Source organism: Lethenteron reissneri, chromosome 50 (genome assembly GCF_015708825.2).
Source record: "Lethenteron reissneri isolate LAM-NWPU_2019-01 chromosome 50, ASM1570882v1, whole genome shotgun sequence".
Taxonomy (NCBI): Eukaryota; Metazoa; Chordata; class Hyperoartia; order Petromyzontiformes; family Petromyzontidae; genus Lethenteron; species Lethenteron reissneri.
The window spans coordinates 439632-453526 of NC_083828.1; the positions used below are offsets into that span (position 1 = coordinate 439632).

The 13895-nt window shown below is 50.2% G+C and overlaps 1 protein-coding gene across 1 annotated transcript in view; it reads left to right on the plus strand.

Annotated features, from left to right (window-relative positions):
• The window catches only part of LOC133355253 (atrial natriuretic peptide receptor 1-like), a 78433-nt gene extending 65113 nt beyond the window's left edge, over window positions 1-13320 (plus strand). Inside the window, exons 16-22 of the mRNA XM_061572637.1 lie at window positions 4647-4793; window positions 5563-5686; window positions 7872-7940; window positions 9040-9214; window positions 9411-9509; window positions 10102-10193; window positions 11828-13320. Of these exons, the coding sequence (XP_061428621.1) occupies window positions 4647-4793; window positions 5563-5686; window positions 7872-7940; window positions 9040-9214; window positions 9411-9509; window positions 10102-10193; window positions 11828-11896 (775 nt within the window). The 3' untranslated portion in view covers window positions 11897-13320. The remainder of the gene's footprint in view (window positions 1-4646; window positions 4794-5562; window positions 5687-7871; window positions 7941-9039; window positions 9215-9410; window positions 9510-10101; window positions 10194-11827) is intronic.
• Window positions 13321-13895: the final 575 nt, after the last annotated feature.

A 13895-nucleotide genomic window follows, 5' to 3' on the forward strand; every position in this document is an offset into this window, starting at 1 on the left:
GTGTTGAGTCTATGGGCAGTGTTGGGTCTATGGGCAGTGTCTTGGTCTATGGGCAGTGCTGAGTCTATGGGCAGTGTTGAGTCTATGGACAGTGTTGAGTCTATGGGCAGTGTTGAGTCTATGGGCAGTGTTGGGTCTATGGGCAGTGTTGAGTCTATGGGCAGTGTTGGGTCTATGGGCAGTGTTGAGTCTATGGGCAGTGTTGGGTCTATGGGCAGTGTTGAGTCTATGGGCAGTGTTGGGTCTATGGGCAGTGTTGAGTCTATGGGCAGTGTTGGGTCTATGGGCAGTGTTGAGTCTATGGGCAGTGTTGAGTCTATGGGCAGTGTTTTGGTCTATGGGCAGTGCTGAGTCTATGGGCAGTGTTGAGTCTATGGACAGTGTTGAGTCTATGGGCAGTGTTGAGTCTATGGGCAGTGTTGCGTCTATTGGCAGTGTTGAGTCTATGGGCAGTGCTGAATCTATGGCAGTCCTTCGTCTTTGGTGCAGAGTTGAGTCTATAATAATAACTCAACTATGAAAATATATTTTTTTCACCAGGTAAGGCCCATTAAGCTTTATAGCTATTTTTCAGAAGTGACCTGGCCACAAAATTATAGTTCAACGAAGTTGCTTATCACATGGGGATTTATAGCAGCTCAATCTAAATGCACGTTGATTCTAAAATAGGGAGGGGAAACCAAAGGACCAAGAGAAAAATCCACGGAACCACAGGGAGAACATGCAAACTCCAAATATACAAAGGTCAGGGTTGGGATTGAACCCACAATCTGCTGCATACCAGACGAGGGAGTTAACATCTCGCCACGGTGGCACCCCTGAATGAGAATGACAATGTCCTAATTTTGCACGGTTGTGGAGCGGTCCTGTAGTAGTCGACGCACCCGTGTTGTGAGCTCGATAAGCTTTGATACTCTGCACGTTACGTATAATGTCCGTGTAGTCGTCTCGTCTGGAGACAGAGTCGTCGTAGGAGGCAACACGTTTTATTTAGAATCATCACAGCAACACAACGACGAGGTCCCTGACACGGAGGGGTAACGGCCCCTCCCACCCACGACTAGGCCTCGGCAAGGTAAGGTAAAAGTTAAAAGGTAAAAACAACGAGCCTACCTTTACCCTACCTTTTTACCTTACCCCATACAAATTACCCTATTACAGGGTAATTACTAGGGAACTACTACACATGAACAAGGTTTATAACGGTAAATGCTAGGTAGAGCGCTTTATTCATATAGAATACTCTCAATGATTCCAAATTTACACGCTTGTTGTCGTTGTCATTGTTGTCGTTGTTGTCATCGTCGTTGTCGTATGCTCAAATCTTGTAACTCAATTTTAACCCACTTCCCAATGTGGTATCGACTGCAAACTTGGTATACTTATGTCATACTGATGACAATACTATATTCTATCAAAAAATATATATTTTTAAACATTATTTTTATGTTATGTTTCGGCTTGGCTCTAATTGTCCACGCTCAACTGACGTTGGCTGTAATTGGCCACGGTCCCTTACGTTATGGCAAGCTTCGGGGCCACTTCCTGGAGTCGTGGAGTTCTTCCATAACTAGTACATTTAATAAAAGCATGTTTTTAAAAAACTTTTTAAAATATTACTTATTAAATGGAGGCCACGGACTGCGCCACGGAGCTTTTAGCAGTAAACAAGGTACCGTATTTACCGGGTAATACTTTGCGCTACCTTTACCCTACCGGGTTATTCTTCCGAGCTACCTTTACCCTACCCTTTACCTTACCCCTTGGCATGTCGACACCTTTACCCTTTTACCCGGTAAAAAGGGTAATTTACCTTACCTTGCCGAGGCCTACCCACGACCTAGGGAGGTGCAGTCTCCGGGCTCACGTACCCTAGCCACCGGGCTAACTGCTCCCATGGCCCTCCGGCTAGCTGGACCTAGGGGAGGCTGACCCACCACCTCGCAATGGTAAGCACTGTGGCTTGACGCGCGCGTGTCCCGGCATGACCACCACATATGTATATATGTTGAACTTATTTCGCACGTACGTCGCCAAACGTGCTAATCAGAGGTGTGGGGGTAGGACAACAAACTAAACACAAAAAGCAGTTATTAAAAAATGTGTTTTTAATCTAGATTTAAAGGTGCATAGCTCCAGTCGCTTCCGAATATGGAAAGGAACATTATGAACTATGATGTCCTTAATATATTTCGATTGTTAGTCATTAAATATAATAAAGTAAAAAAAAATTGTAAACAAAAAACGCCATTCCTCAGCGGCAGTTGCCGCTCAGAGCTGCAGTGTCTCGCTCGGCTGTAAGAGAGGCCAAAAATAGAAGTGCAGGGCCCGCGCGCGACTTGAGCAGTTGGTGGGAGGACGTCCCTCGGACCTCCCATGGCAGCTTGGTCTGCGTTCCCAAGATGAGCGGTATATCCATCAAGTGTCTCCTCCCTACGTGCTCCTCCTACCCAGAAGATAGGAGGGGCACAGGAGGTACAACCACTCACAGGTGGCGGATCTAGAACCTTCCCAAAGGGGGTGGGAAGCGGCGGGGTGGGGGGGGGATCCCGAAATTTGAAGCTTTTTAATTAAATAGGGCCCTGGATTCATTATATATATATTTTCAAGAACCCAAACATCACAGAGGAAGCTACAAATCACGAACATGTTCCAAACCCAGAACGATACACCCTCAAATGGGGGGGGGGGGGGGGCATCTGGGAGGTACTTGGGCTCACTGCCCTACAACACACGGGGGAACGATTGAGAGTAGCAGAATTAATTATAATGAACAAAGACAATGCATTTTTTTTGGTAAATATCAATAAAAACACCACTTTTTTGTGTCTCAACAAAGGGGATGGGGTGTGGCGGAGGGGGGTTATGTCCCCTCCACCGCCCCCTCTCCCACCTTGCATCCACCTGCCACTAGTACAACTGCACCAATTGTAAGATGTTTTATTTAATTTCACGATCAACTGGAGAGTAAATATAGCTAGCGTCGGTGTAAGTAACGCCATGTGGCCCCGAGTGTAAATCTGGTCTTGAGTGGCCCTGCCACTGGACTCAGTCAGGAGGATCAATTTTGCCTGAAATTTAAATAAAAATTCATTTGTGTAACTGATGAACACAAGCCAGATACGAGCATAGAGCAAATTTACATGAGGGATAGTGAATAACAATACTAATTTACACACGCTCAATATGGCGATAGGGAAGATGGACATTGATTTGGGGGTCCACATCAATGTCCTGTGTGGAGGAGGGAAAATGAGTTTCGACAGGCCTCCTTCTACCAGTGCTGCCTCAGTTTCTTCTCGGGCCTGTAGAATTCTACCCATAATTTCCTGGTATTAAATATTTCTTCAAACTCTCTAGACAAACACGCGCAGCGCTTTTAGTCAATCCATTGCTGGATGAGGGCCTCCCAACAAATGTGTTGGTGATGTAGTTTTACCGTACTTCACCACTCTGGTCAGTGCCAAGTTGGTGAAGTTCAGGGAGAGCATACGTTTGGGAGCACAAGTACAGTACAAACATGGATGTTACTGGACCGGCCTCTGCTGCCTGTAACATCTTGCCAAGGTGGTGAGATGTTAACGACCTCGCCTGGTATGCAGGAGGTCATGCATTCGATCCCGACCCTGACGCCTGCTGTATATCTGGAGCTTGCATGCTTTCCTGTGGTCGCGTGGATTTTTTCTCCGGGTTCTCCAGTTTTTCCCTCCACATTTTAAAAACATCCTTTTAGAGTATTTGGCTGCTTTAAATTTCCACATGAGAAGCCACTTCGTTGAGTTATCATTTGTGACCAGGTCTCTTCTGAAAATTAGCTATATAGTAGCTCAGTGGGCCTTAACTGGTCAAATAAAACTAGTTGAGTTAAAAAAAACGTTTTCAGCAGTCGCAGATATTCCCTCTCATATGTATAGTGTCTTGAGATGTGGTTGCTTTTAGATGATCCATAAACCCTAATTGTAGGTTGTGAGGCCTGAACCTGGATTGACGACACTGTTGTTACTTGGACAGGGCTGAGTATGGGACAATTCTCAAGATCTACCGAGGACAGAGCCCTCTGGCATAGGACAGTCCATCTTGCCGCGGCAAGATCTCTGATCGAGGAATAACATTAACAAACATGGGGTTATTATTCTGGGTGTGTCAACCATAAAATACATGCCATCTGATTCAAAGTGGCCATCAGAGATCCTCTGAGATCCTCCAACGTCACTCGAAGCAAATAGAAAATTGTCAAGGTCCCAACTTGCCAGATAAAAAAAAAATGACACTGCTTATTATTCAATTTGGGGTCACGCACAGCGACATCGCTCCTTGCCGTGACTCTACCTCAGCAGCAGCCTGTGTCTGAAACACGACGCCTTCTTTCGTGGTGACCGCCCTGCGCTATGAGAATGGTGTGAATATAAAATATTATCCTTGTTAAATTGCGTTGCTTTTACCATATTCTCTGTATTTCCAAGCTAATTTTGGGGTGCGTCTTATAATCTGGTAGCTATGTGCATGTGTGTGATACCAGATTTGTTTCACTGCATTGATACCCGGGCACAAGTTTTGGGGTGTGTCTTACAGTGCACCGAGCATCTTCTAATCCAGAGATTATGGCAATTATTTTTTCTACAAAAACTGTTGTGCTTTGCCCACAGAGAGCGCAGCAGCAACATATTGGACAACCTGCTGTCCAGGATGGAGCAGTACGCCAACAACCTGGAAGGGCTCGTGGAGGAACGGACACAGGCCTACCTGGAGGAAAAACGCAAGGCCGAAGCCCTGCTCTACCAGATCCTGCCCCAGTGAGCGCGCTTCCAACGCATCAATTAAAACCGGTCTAAGCCACCGTTACGCTCATGACAGGGCATCCAGTCAGCCTCGGGTTCTCGAGACCAGTCCTCGAGGCCGGCTCGGGGACATTTTCCTGACTCTCGTTCTTGACCTTGGCCTCAGGTATGTGACCTCAATGCAATGACTAGTCTTAGAGGCACTAGTCTTCACACTGGCCTCAGTGTAGAGAACCTAGACTTGACCGGCCTTTATACTGGCCTCAGTCAAAAGGATCTGGCCTTGACTGGACTTGACACTGGCCTCAGTCTTGAGCAGTGTTTTATAACATTTCTGGGCCCCTACACCACTGTCAACCACCAACATGGTTTCATGAAACTGCCATCCACCAAAAAGCAAATTTTTAAAAATGAAAACGACTAAATCTCAGTATCTGCAATGTTTTTGTAGACTGCTTCCCACAGCCTTGCAGACCACCGGTGGTTTGCAGACCACATGTTCTAGAAGATTCGGCCTTGACACTGGCCTCAATCTCAAGATCTTTCAGGCTTTGACTCTCGCCTTGGCCTTGTCTGTCTCATACTTAAACTGAAGACTGCGTGAAATCTTGCATGTAGGAATATATTGCTTTTGATTTGTATGTGGAAAGAGATGGTGCAACGGTTTACCGTACACTGCTACGAACCTGGCGACCTGAGTTCCCAGCCATGGATAACATCATTGGCAAAATATTTGAATGGGTTCTGGGCCTCCCCGTTTTATTTCTCATCCCCCTTTTTCCAGTCCCGTCGCCGAGCAGCTGAAGCGCGGGGAGATGGTTGCGGCCGAGGCCTTCGACAGCGTCACCATCTACTTCAGCGACATCGTGGGCTTCACAGCCATCTCGGCCGCCAGCACGCCCATGCAGGCGAGACCTCCACCCTTCTGCTGCCTCCACCCTCCTGCTGCCTTCACCCTCCTGCTGCCTCCAGCTGCCTCCACCCTCCTGCTGCCTCCACCCTCCTGCTGCCTCCAGCTGCCTCCACCCTCCTGCTGCCTCCACCCTCCTGCTGCCTGCACCCTCCTGCTGCCTCCACCCTCCTGCTGCCTCCTGCTGCCTCCACCCTCCTGCTGCCTCCAGCTGCCTCCAACCTCCTGCTGCCTCCAGCTGCCTCCACCCTCCTGCTGCCTCCACCCTCCTGCTGCCTCCACCCTCCTGCTGCCTCCTGCTGCCTCCACCCTCCTGCTGCCTCCACCCTCCTGCTGCCTTCACCATCCTGCTGCCTTCACCCTCCTGCTGCCTCCACCCTTCTGCTGCCTCCACCCTCCTGCTGCCTTCACCCTCCTGCTGCCTCCACCCTCCTGCTGCCTCCACCCTCCTGCTGCCTCCACCCTCCTGCTGCCTCCACCCTTCTGCTGCCTCCACCTTCCTGCTGCCTCCAGCTGCCTCCACCCTCCTGCTGCCTCCACCCTCCTGCTGCCTCCACCCTCCTGCTGCCTCCACCCTCCTGCTGCCTCCACCCTCCTGCTGCCTCCACCCTCCTTCTGCCTCCACCCTCCTGCTGCCTCCACTCTCCTGCTGCCTCCACCCTCCTGCTGCCTTCACCCTCCTGCTGCCTCCACCCTCGTGCTGCCTTCACCCTCCTGCTGCCTTCATCCTCCTGCTGCCTCCACCCTCCTGCTGCCTTCACCCTCCTGCTGCCTCCACCCTCCTGCTGCCTCCACCCTCCTGCTGCCTCCACCCTCCTGCTGCCTCCTGCTGCCTCCACCCTCCTGCTGCCTTCAGCCTCCTGCTGCCTCCACCCTCCTGTTGCCTTCACCCTCCTGCTGCCTCCACCCTCCTGCTGCCTCCACCTTCCTGCTGCCTCCAGCTGCCTCCACGCTCCGGCTGCCTCCACCCTCCTGCTGCCTCCGCCCTCCTGCTGCCTCCACCTTCCTGCTGCCTCCACCTTCCTGCTGCCTCCAGCTGCCTCCACCCTCCTGCTGCCTCCACCCTCCTGCTGCCTCCACCCTCCTGCTGCCTCCACCCTCCTGCTGCCTCCACCCTCCTGTTGCCTCCACCTTCCTGCTGCCTGCAGCTGCCTCCACCCTCCTGCTGCCTTCACCCTCCTGCTGCCTCCACCCTCCTGCTGCCTTCACCCTCCTGCTGCCTCCACCTTCCTGCTGCCTGCAGCTGCCTTCACCCTCCTGCTGCCTCCACCCTCCTGCTGCCTCCACCCTCCTGCTGCCTTCACCCTCCTGCTGCCTTCACCCTCCTGCTGCCTCCACCCTCCTGCTGCCTCCACCCTCCTGCTGCCTCCACCCTCCTGCTGCCTCCACCCTCCTGCTGCCTCCACCCTCCTGCTGCCTTCACCCTCCTGCTGCCTCCACCCTCCTGCTGCCTTCACCCTCCTGTTGCCTCCACCTTCCTGCTGCCTGCAGCTGCCTTCACCCTCCTGCTGCCTCCACCCTCCTGCTGCCTTCACCCTCCTGCTGCCTTCACCCTCCTGCTGCCTCCTGCTGCCTCCACCCTCCTGTTGCCTTCACCCTCCTGCTGCCTCCTGCTGCCTCCACCCTCCTGTTGCCTTCACCCTCCTGCTGCCTTCACCAGGAACATTGTAGTTGGCCCATAGTCAGGCAGGCAGGGAGCACCGCTTCAGATTTTACCGCCAACAGAAATCCACGTATAACCCCCTGGGAGGACAGGTCTGGCGACAGCACAGCAACACTCACTGGTACATTAAGCATCGCCTCCGCTCCCTGACTGCATTTTAATTCAATACATGCTAGTTTCACCTGTAATTACAGCACCTGAGGTTGAACTTGCTGCCTAAATATACCAAATTCCTGGGAGGCTCAACCAGGACACATGGTGGTGAGCTGGCAGCTCCCCTCCCTCCATTTCTTTCTCTTGTTTTGCTCCCTCTATCCCACTTTTATGTAGTGACGGCCACTCGAGTGCGTTTTCTTTCGTACCTCCGAGGTGGGAACCCGAAGCAGGAAGTCCACAGCATGGATGCCTGGCGATAGTGAGTTGCCGACAGTGGGAACCCGCTGAGGAGTTTGGTTCCAAATCCTCACCGGGCGGCGGTGTTAATCGCGTGAACAATGCGCCCGGGTGTGTGTGACCGCAGGTGGTGACATTACTCAACGACTTGTACACCTGCTTCGATGCTATCATCGACAATTTCGACGTCTATAAGGTGAGGAATACCTTTGAAGTTTAACAATATGTACGAATTTGCTGCCATTTGTCAATCCACTGCTGGATGAATACCCCATGCCGTGTTGGTCTTGGCCGTACTTCAACACTATGGTCAGTGTGAGCTGATGAAGGTGGGGTGGGGGGCATCAGGAGGCTTTTATTACCTGTGGCCGGGAATCAAGTTCAGGCCACCGGGTTTGCAGCATAATGCACCAACCGCCACAACACCACTCCACCTCCACACAGTATGATTCCTACACAGTCATATTTTTCATTTTTCAATGCAGCCACTGATGATTGTGAAGGCAGTAAACATGTTTTGGATCGCACTCTCATGCCACTGCCTGCTGATGTGGTTCAGTCGGTTTAATTATTACGGCACCATCTTGCTCCTTTGCACTGTTAAGCTCAGGGTTTTTGTTGCCGTCGTTAAAGCATTGCAATCTTCTTTGTCCCTCCCCTTTGAGTCATCACTTTGATATCGTCGGTGAAAGTGGGGGGGGGAGTGAGAGAGGAGGGGGCAAGACGAAGGGTTGCACTTCAGTACGTTGCTTTCCTTTTCATAAGTTCAGGGTTTTCAACAGCACTCAAACCCCACTATCACCTGCCTCGCTAGTTGATCACTAACCAATGTGCGTGGCACAGAGTGGGAGCACATGATTGATGGTAGTGGTGGCGGTGAAGGTGATGGTGGCGGGTGTGGTGACGATGACGGTAGCGGTGGTGACAGTGATAGTAGTGGTGGCCGTGATGTGATGGTGGTGGTGGTAGCGGTGATGGTGGTGGTGGAAATCGCGGTGGTGGTGGTGGTGATGTTGATGATTGCGGCAGTGGTGGTGACGGTGATAGTAGTGGTGGCCGTGATATGATGGTGGTGGTGGTAGCAGTGATGGTGGTGGTGACGGCGGTGGTGGTGGTGGTGATGGTGATGATGGCGGCAGTGGTGGTGACGGTGATAGTAGTGGAGGTTTACGGTGATAGCAGTGGTGGCTTTAATGTGATGGTAAGGGTGGCGGCGGTGATGGTGGTGGTGGTGACGATGGCGGTGGTGGTGGTGACAGTTGTGACGATCGCGGTGGTGTTGGTGGTGGTGGCAGGTGGAGACGATTGGCGACGCGTACATGGTGGTGTCAGGGCTGCCCGTGCGGAACGGCAAGCAGCACGCGCGTGAGATCGCTCGCATGTCGCTCGCGCTGCTCGACGCCGTGCGCTCGTTCCGGATCCGCCACTGCCCCGATGACCAGCTCAAGCTCCGCATCGGCATCCACACGGGTACCACGCCAAGATCCACACCTCCGATTAGCACGGTCGTACATACGCAATCGGGAAACTTGGCAGGACCTCTTGAAAAAGTGTCTTGAGACTCGGCGAGGCTTTCCAGGGTGAACAATATTATTAGTAATAAAAAATTCTAATCATCATCATTATCGAGCACGTGACGTCTGTGTTGCGTCACGTGTGGCTACAGGGCCGGTGTGCGCTGGGGTAGTGGGCCTCAAGATGCCGAGGTACTGCCTCTTCGGTGACACCGTCAACACGGCCTCACGCATGGAGTCCAACAGCCAAGGTGAGAAGGACGAGGCCCTCCCTCGCCCACCCACAAGCTCACCCATTCGCATGCCTGCACACTCGCCCGCTCGCCCGCACACTCGCCCGCTCGCCCGCACACTCGCCCGCTCGCACGCTTGCCCGCTCGCTCGCACACTCGCTCACTCGCTCGCACACTCGTTCTCTCGTACACTCGCCCGCTTGCTCACCCGGTCACCAGGTCCGCACCGTCAACATCACCGTGCCGGACGTGAGAAATAATTTACAAATAGATAACCTTCACCTACCCATCCCCATGACCTTCACCCACCCGTCCCCATGACCTTCACCCCATAACCTCAAAGAGGGGACCTGCTGGAGGCACTTGGGCTCACAGCCTACCATCGTAGGGATGACGATCGGGAGTAGTGTATTTGCAGGGGAGGGGAAGGAATGGGAAGAGGGGGAGGGGAGTCACACTTTCATTATTCTTACAAGAAACACTCAGTGTATATTTTCCCGGTAATTATCAATAAAACACGATTTTTCAGGGTCTGACCAGCCCCACCAATTGTAACCACATGCCTTGCTTTGCCCATTTGTTGTGTTTTTTTGTTTGATTTCCATTTCAGCCCTGAAGATACACGTGTCACTTGCAACAAAAGAGGTGCTCGATGAGTTGGGGTCCTTCCAGCTGGAATTACGAGGCGACGTGGAAATGAAGGTGAGGTCAACCATCGCCGTGTCACCAACATGGCCCCACGATGTTCAGACCTCAACTGCTTTTGTGGCTTCACTGCTGGCTGCTGGGTAAGCGAGTCCTCTCACTGTGCAGGGTCCGGGGGAGGGGAATGGAGAGGGGGTGCAGCGTTGGGGCGATTATTTATTTATTTACTCACATCGTTTTTGTGTTGGAGGCAAGTTTCCTTTCGACACATTTAGTTCACTTCCTATATCTTTATGTCCGTGTAGTATTTTAACGGTGTCCTGTTAACGCCATTGCCGTCCTTTTATTTTACGTTCAAGCTTTTGTCGTTGTGATGACTCAGGTCACTGTGCAAATGAGATTCTTATCCTGGGCTGCTGAGTTCTCAGCTTGGTAAACAAAATCAACTTGAAATTTGTGTCTGAAACTTGGCCATACTTCACCATGCTGAGCTTGCGAAACCCGATGTAAGCTCAATCGTTAACGGAGTGCTACCCGCCATCTCAGTTTGTCCAGCTCGGAGGCGCTAGACATCTGAGCCTGAATAAAGTGCAGGAAATGTAGCCGAGTCCGGTAAAGTCGTAGCGAGCTCGTGGCACATACAGCAAAACAGGCTTCTCGTGGAAAACTACCCAGTAGGTATTGATTTAATCACTCGAGTGGAACAGCTGACATTTGATAGCATCTCATTCTGCTGTGAAGCAACGCTTCAGATTGAGGTGGCAGGAGGTTAACGTTAAATAATCCCGTAACCTGCATTAGCAGGGCCATTAGCAGTGCGTCGTCAAATTACTCGCGATGCAATCGCTCGAGCATGTCCGTGATGCCGCCCGTGATAGTCAATCAGCGCGATTAAAAAAATAAATGTTTCTTTCAATTCCATGGTGCACGGCGTGAGTGCACACTCACTCAGATAAGGGCTCCAAACATTTCTTATCGCGTGCCGCTCGTTTTACAACTTCACGCTGTGAAAGGGTAGTGAGATGTTAACTCCCTCACCAGGTATGCAGGAGGTCGGAGGTTCGATCCCGAGCCTGACGCCTGTATATTTGGAATTTTCATATTCTCCCTGTGGTCACATGGATTATTCTCCGGGTCCTCCGGATTTTCCCTCCACATTTAGAATCAACACGGGTTTAGAGTATTTGGCTGCAATACATTTTCACGTGATAAGTGACTTAATTGAGCGATCATTTGTGGCCAGGTCGCTTCTGAAAAAGAGCTACATAGCTCAGTGGGCCTTACCTGGTAAAATAAAAAATAGTTTAGTTTTTAGTTTATGTGACTAGAGATGCGGCACTTATAAATAGAAGCACGTGGAGAAAGAAAATCCGAACAGCCAACCAGATGTAATGATGGGACTACTGGCTTAAAAGCAGGATACCGGTCTCTCCGTTGATAAGATACAAGTCTCTGTGTAAGTCTATGTGTCGATCACGTACGTGTATGCGAGTCTCTGGGTCTCTCTCTCTCTGAAGGTCCAGGCTCCAGTTGTAAGTCCAGTCTCCAGACTTTACTCGTTTTCCGATAACTTCCTGCCTATTTCTCCCTAATGAAATAAGCACGCCCAACTGCCTTCTATGGACGCGTTTTAGGCGCACGCCCTAAACGCCGTAAAAATTGCCTACCCTTGCGTCTCGCTTTGTCTGCAGGGGAAGGGGAAGATGACCACCTACTGGCTTCTTGGAGAGGACCCGGAAACGTTGAACGAGCTCTGCTAGCGAGCGCTCGAGTCCGAACTGTTTACCGCTCCTCTAGCCGAGCCCCCAGGGGATGCTGCCGTGCAGTCCTCCCGTACGACGCGCGTTCTGTTTTCTCACCCCCCACCCCCCCCCCCCCCGAGTGCATATCCAATGATTTCGTAGTGGCGTAAAGAAACATAAAAAAACTACATATATGTGCGTGAGCAAAACAACCCAGCAGATTTATACACTGATGCCATGTACCACTGGCACAAACCCGCATCGCGCTGGGGCCGTGCCTGACGCGGTTCAAGGCAGCGCCAGCGTTGTTTTTCCACTACAGAAGCCGAGCCGTGCAACTGACATCACATGGAATGGATGAGTTGAGATGCGAGATGGCGAGACGTTAACTTCCTCACCTGGTATACAGGAGGTCGTCGGTTTGATCCCGACTCTTGGCACCTGCTGTATATTTGGAGTTTGCGTGTCGCTCTCTCCCCGTAGTCGCGTGGATTTTTCTCTGGGTTCTCTAGTTGTTTCCTCCACATTTAGAATCAACGTGTGCTTAAGAGTGCTTTGCTGCAATACATTTCCACGTGACAAGTGACTTAATTGAGCTATCATTTGTGGCCAGGTCGCTTCTGAAACAGAGCGATATAGCTCAGTGGGCCTTACACCTGGTAAAATAAAAAATAGTTAGAGCAGTTGAGTTTCCTGTCGGTGACGCAGTGACTGCGCGTCCTCACAGTGCACTGACTGATGTCACGTGAAATGAATGCTTCATTATCTACGCCTCTGGCCCTGCTTGGCCCCAAGCTAGACTCAAACACCTTCCTATTAAATCTTGATGACGATTGCTTGTGTTGTGATCGAAACGTCGTAGTTTTTTGTAATTTTCTTTGAGCCATCTACTCACTTTACCAAAAGACTCAAAGAATACCTTCCTATTAGGCCAGCATATCACGATTTTGCTACGGCTTGGCATGGCAAATATCGAGTGGAAAATCCACCCATGTTGTGCTGGCTCGGCCCGGTTATGCCGGTGGAGAAGAGGTATTAATCGTCATGTGATGTTTATTTTATTTCGTGTTTTTTTTGTCATCATGGTATTTTTTTTCAGTCGGCACCTTTTTGTAAACCATTGGCATCAAGCTGCTATGACTTGTTACCTTTAAGAGACGTCAGCCTATATCGTTGCCTTTTGTACTTCTCAAGAGGTTCCTACTGTAATGTTAAATACTTAGTGTAAAGACTGCCTCGCGTGATTTTGTTGGTATATTATTGTAGATAATGTACATAGAAGCTAATCTATAATTATTTTCAAATATACGGTATATATTACAAGCTTCACAAATATTCCCAAGTTTAGTTATTTGAATTGCCGTATTTGCTATTGTTGACAATATAATGCAGCGTTTCTATAATTATGATTGCATTTATTTATTAAAATGCTTTTTCGACTCTGTTGGTGTTAATGTTTCTTTCAAATTTGTGACATTTTCAGACTGGAATGGTGCAAAGCAACACATTCAGAGGTGATGTTAAATCAGCTGCCAAAATCACCAAAAACAACAGAAGCTGAACGCACAGTCGGTTTTCCCAGGCAATATTTGGATTCATAATTATATTTGTATTTGGTTAGGCCACATACGGAATGATGTGGCCAAATGTTTTGTTGTTGTGAAACCCCCCCACCACCTGAGATAACCAACTCGAATGCCACACTCACGTGGTGTACAAAGTGTTCAGCAACGTACCGACAAGTTAATGTTATAGCTCACCCACCGCTAAGCTATTTTTTATTATTATTAATTCTCATCAGGCCCCATGGCGTTAATTGGAATCTCCAACTCATTATCCTCTCTCTCTCTCTCTGGCCACTGTGTGTTATGATAAAGGGCCATTGACAGAAACGGCACCTGTTCTATATTTCTTTGATACTGTTGCTGACGTGTGTCTTGAGTCTCTTTGGCAAGTTGAGCGATTCTCACAAACAAATTTGGTAATGAGATAATGTTTCACTTGAAACTGCGTGAAG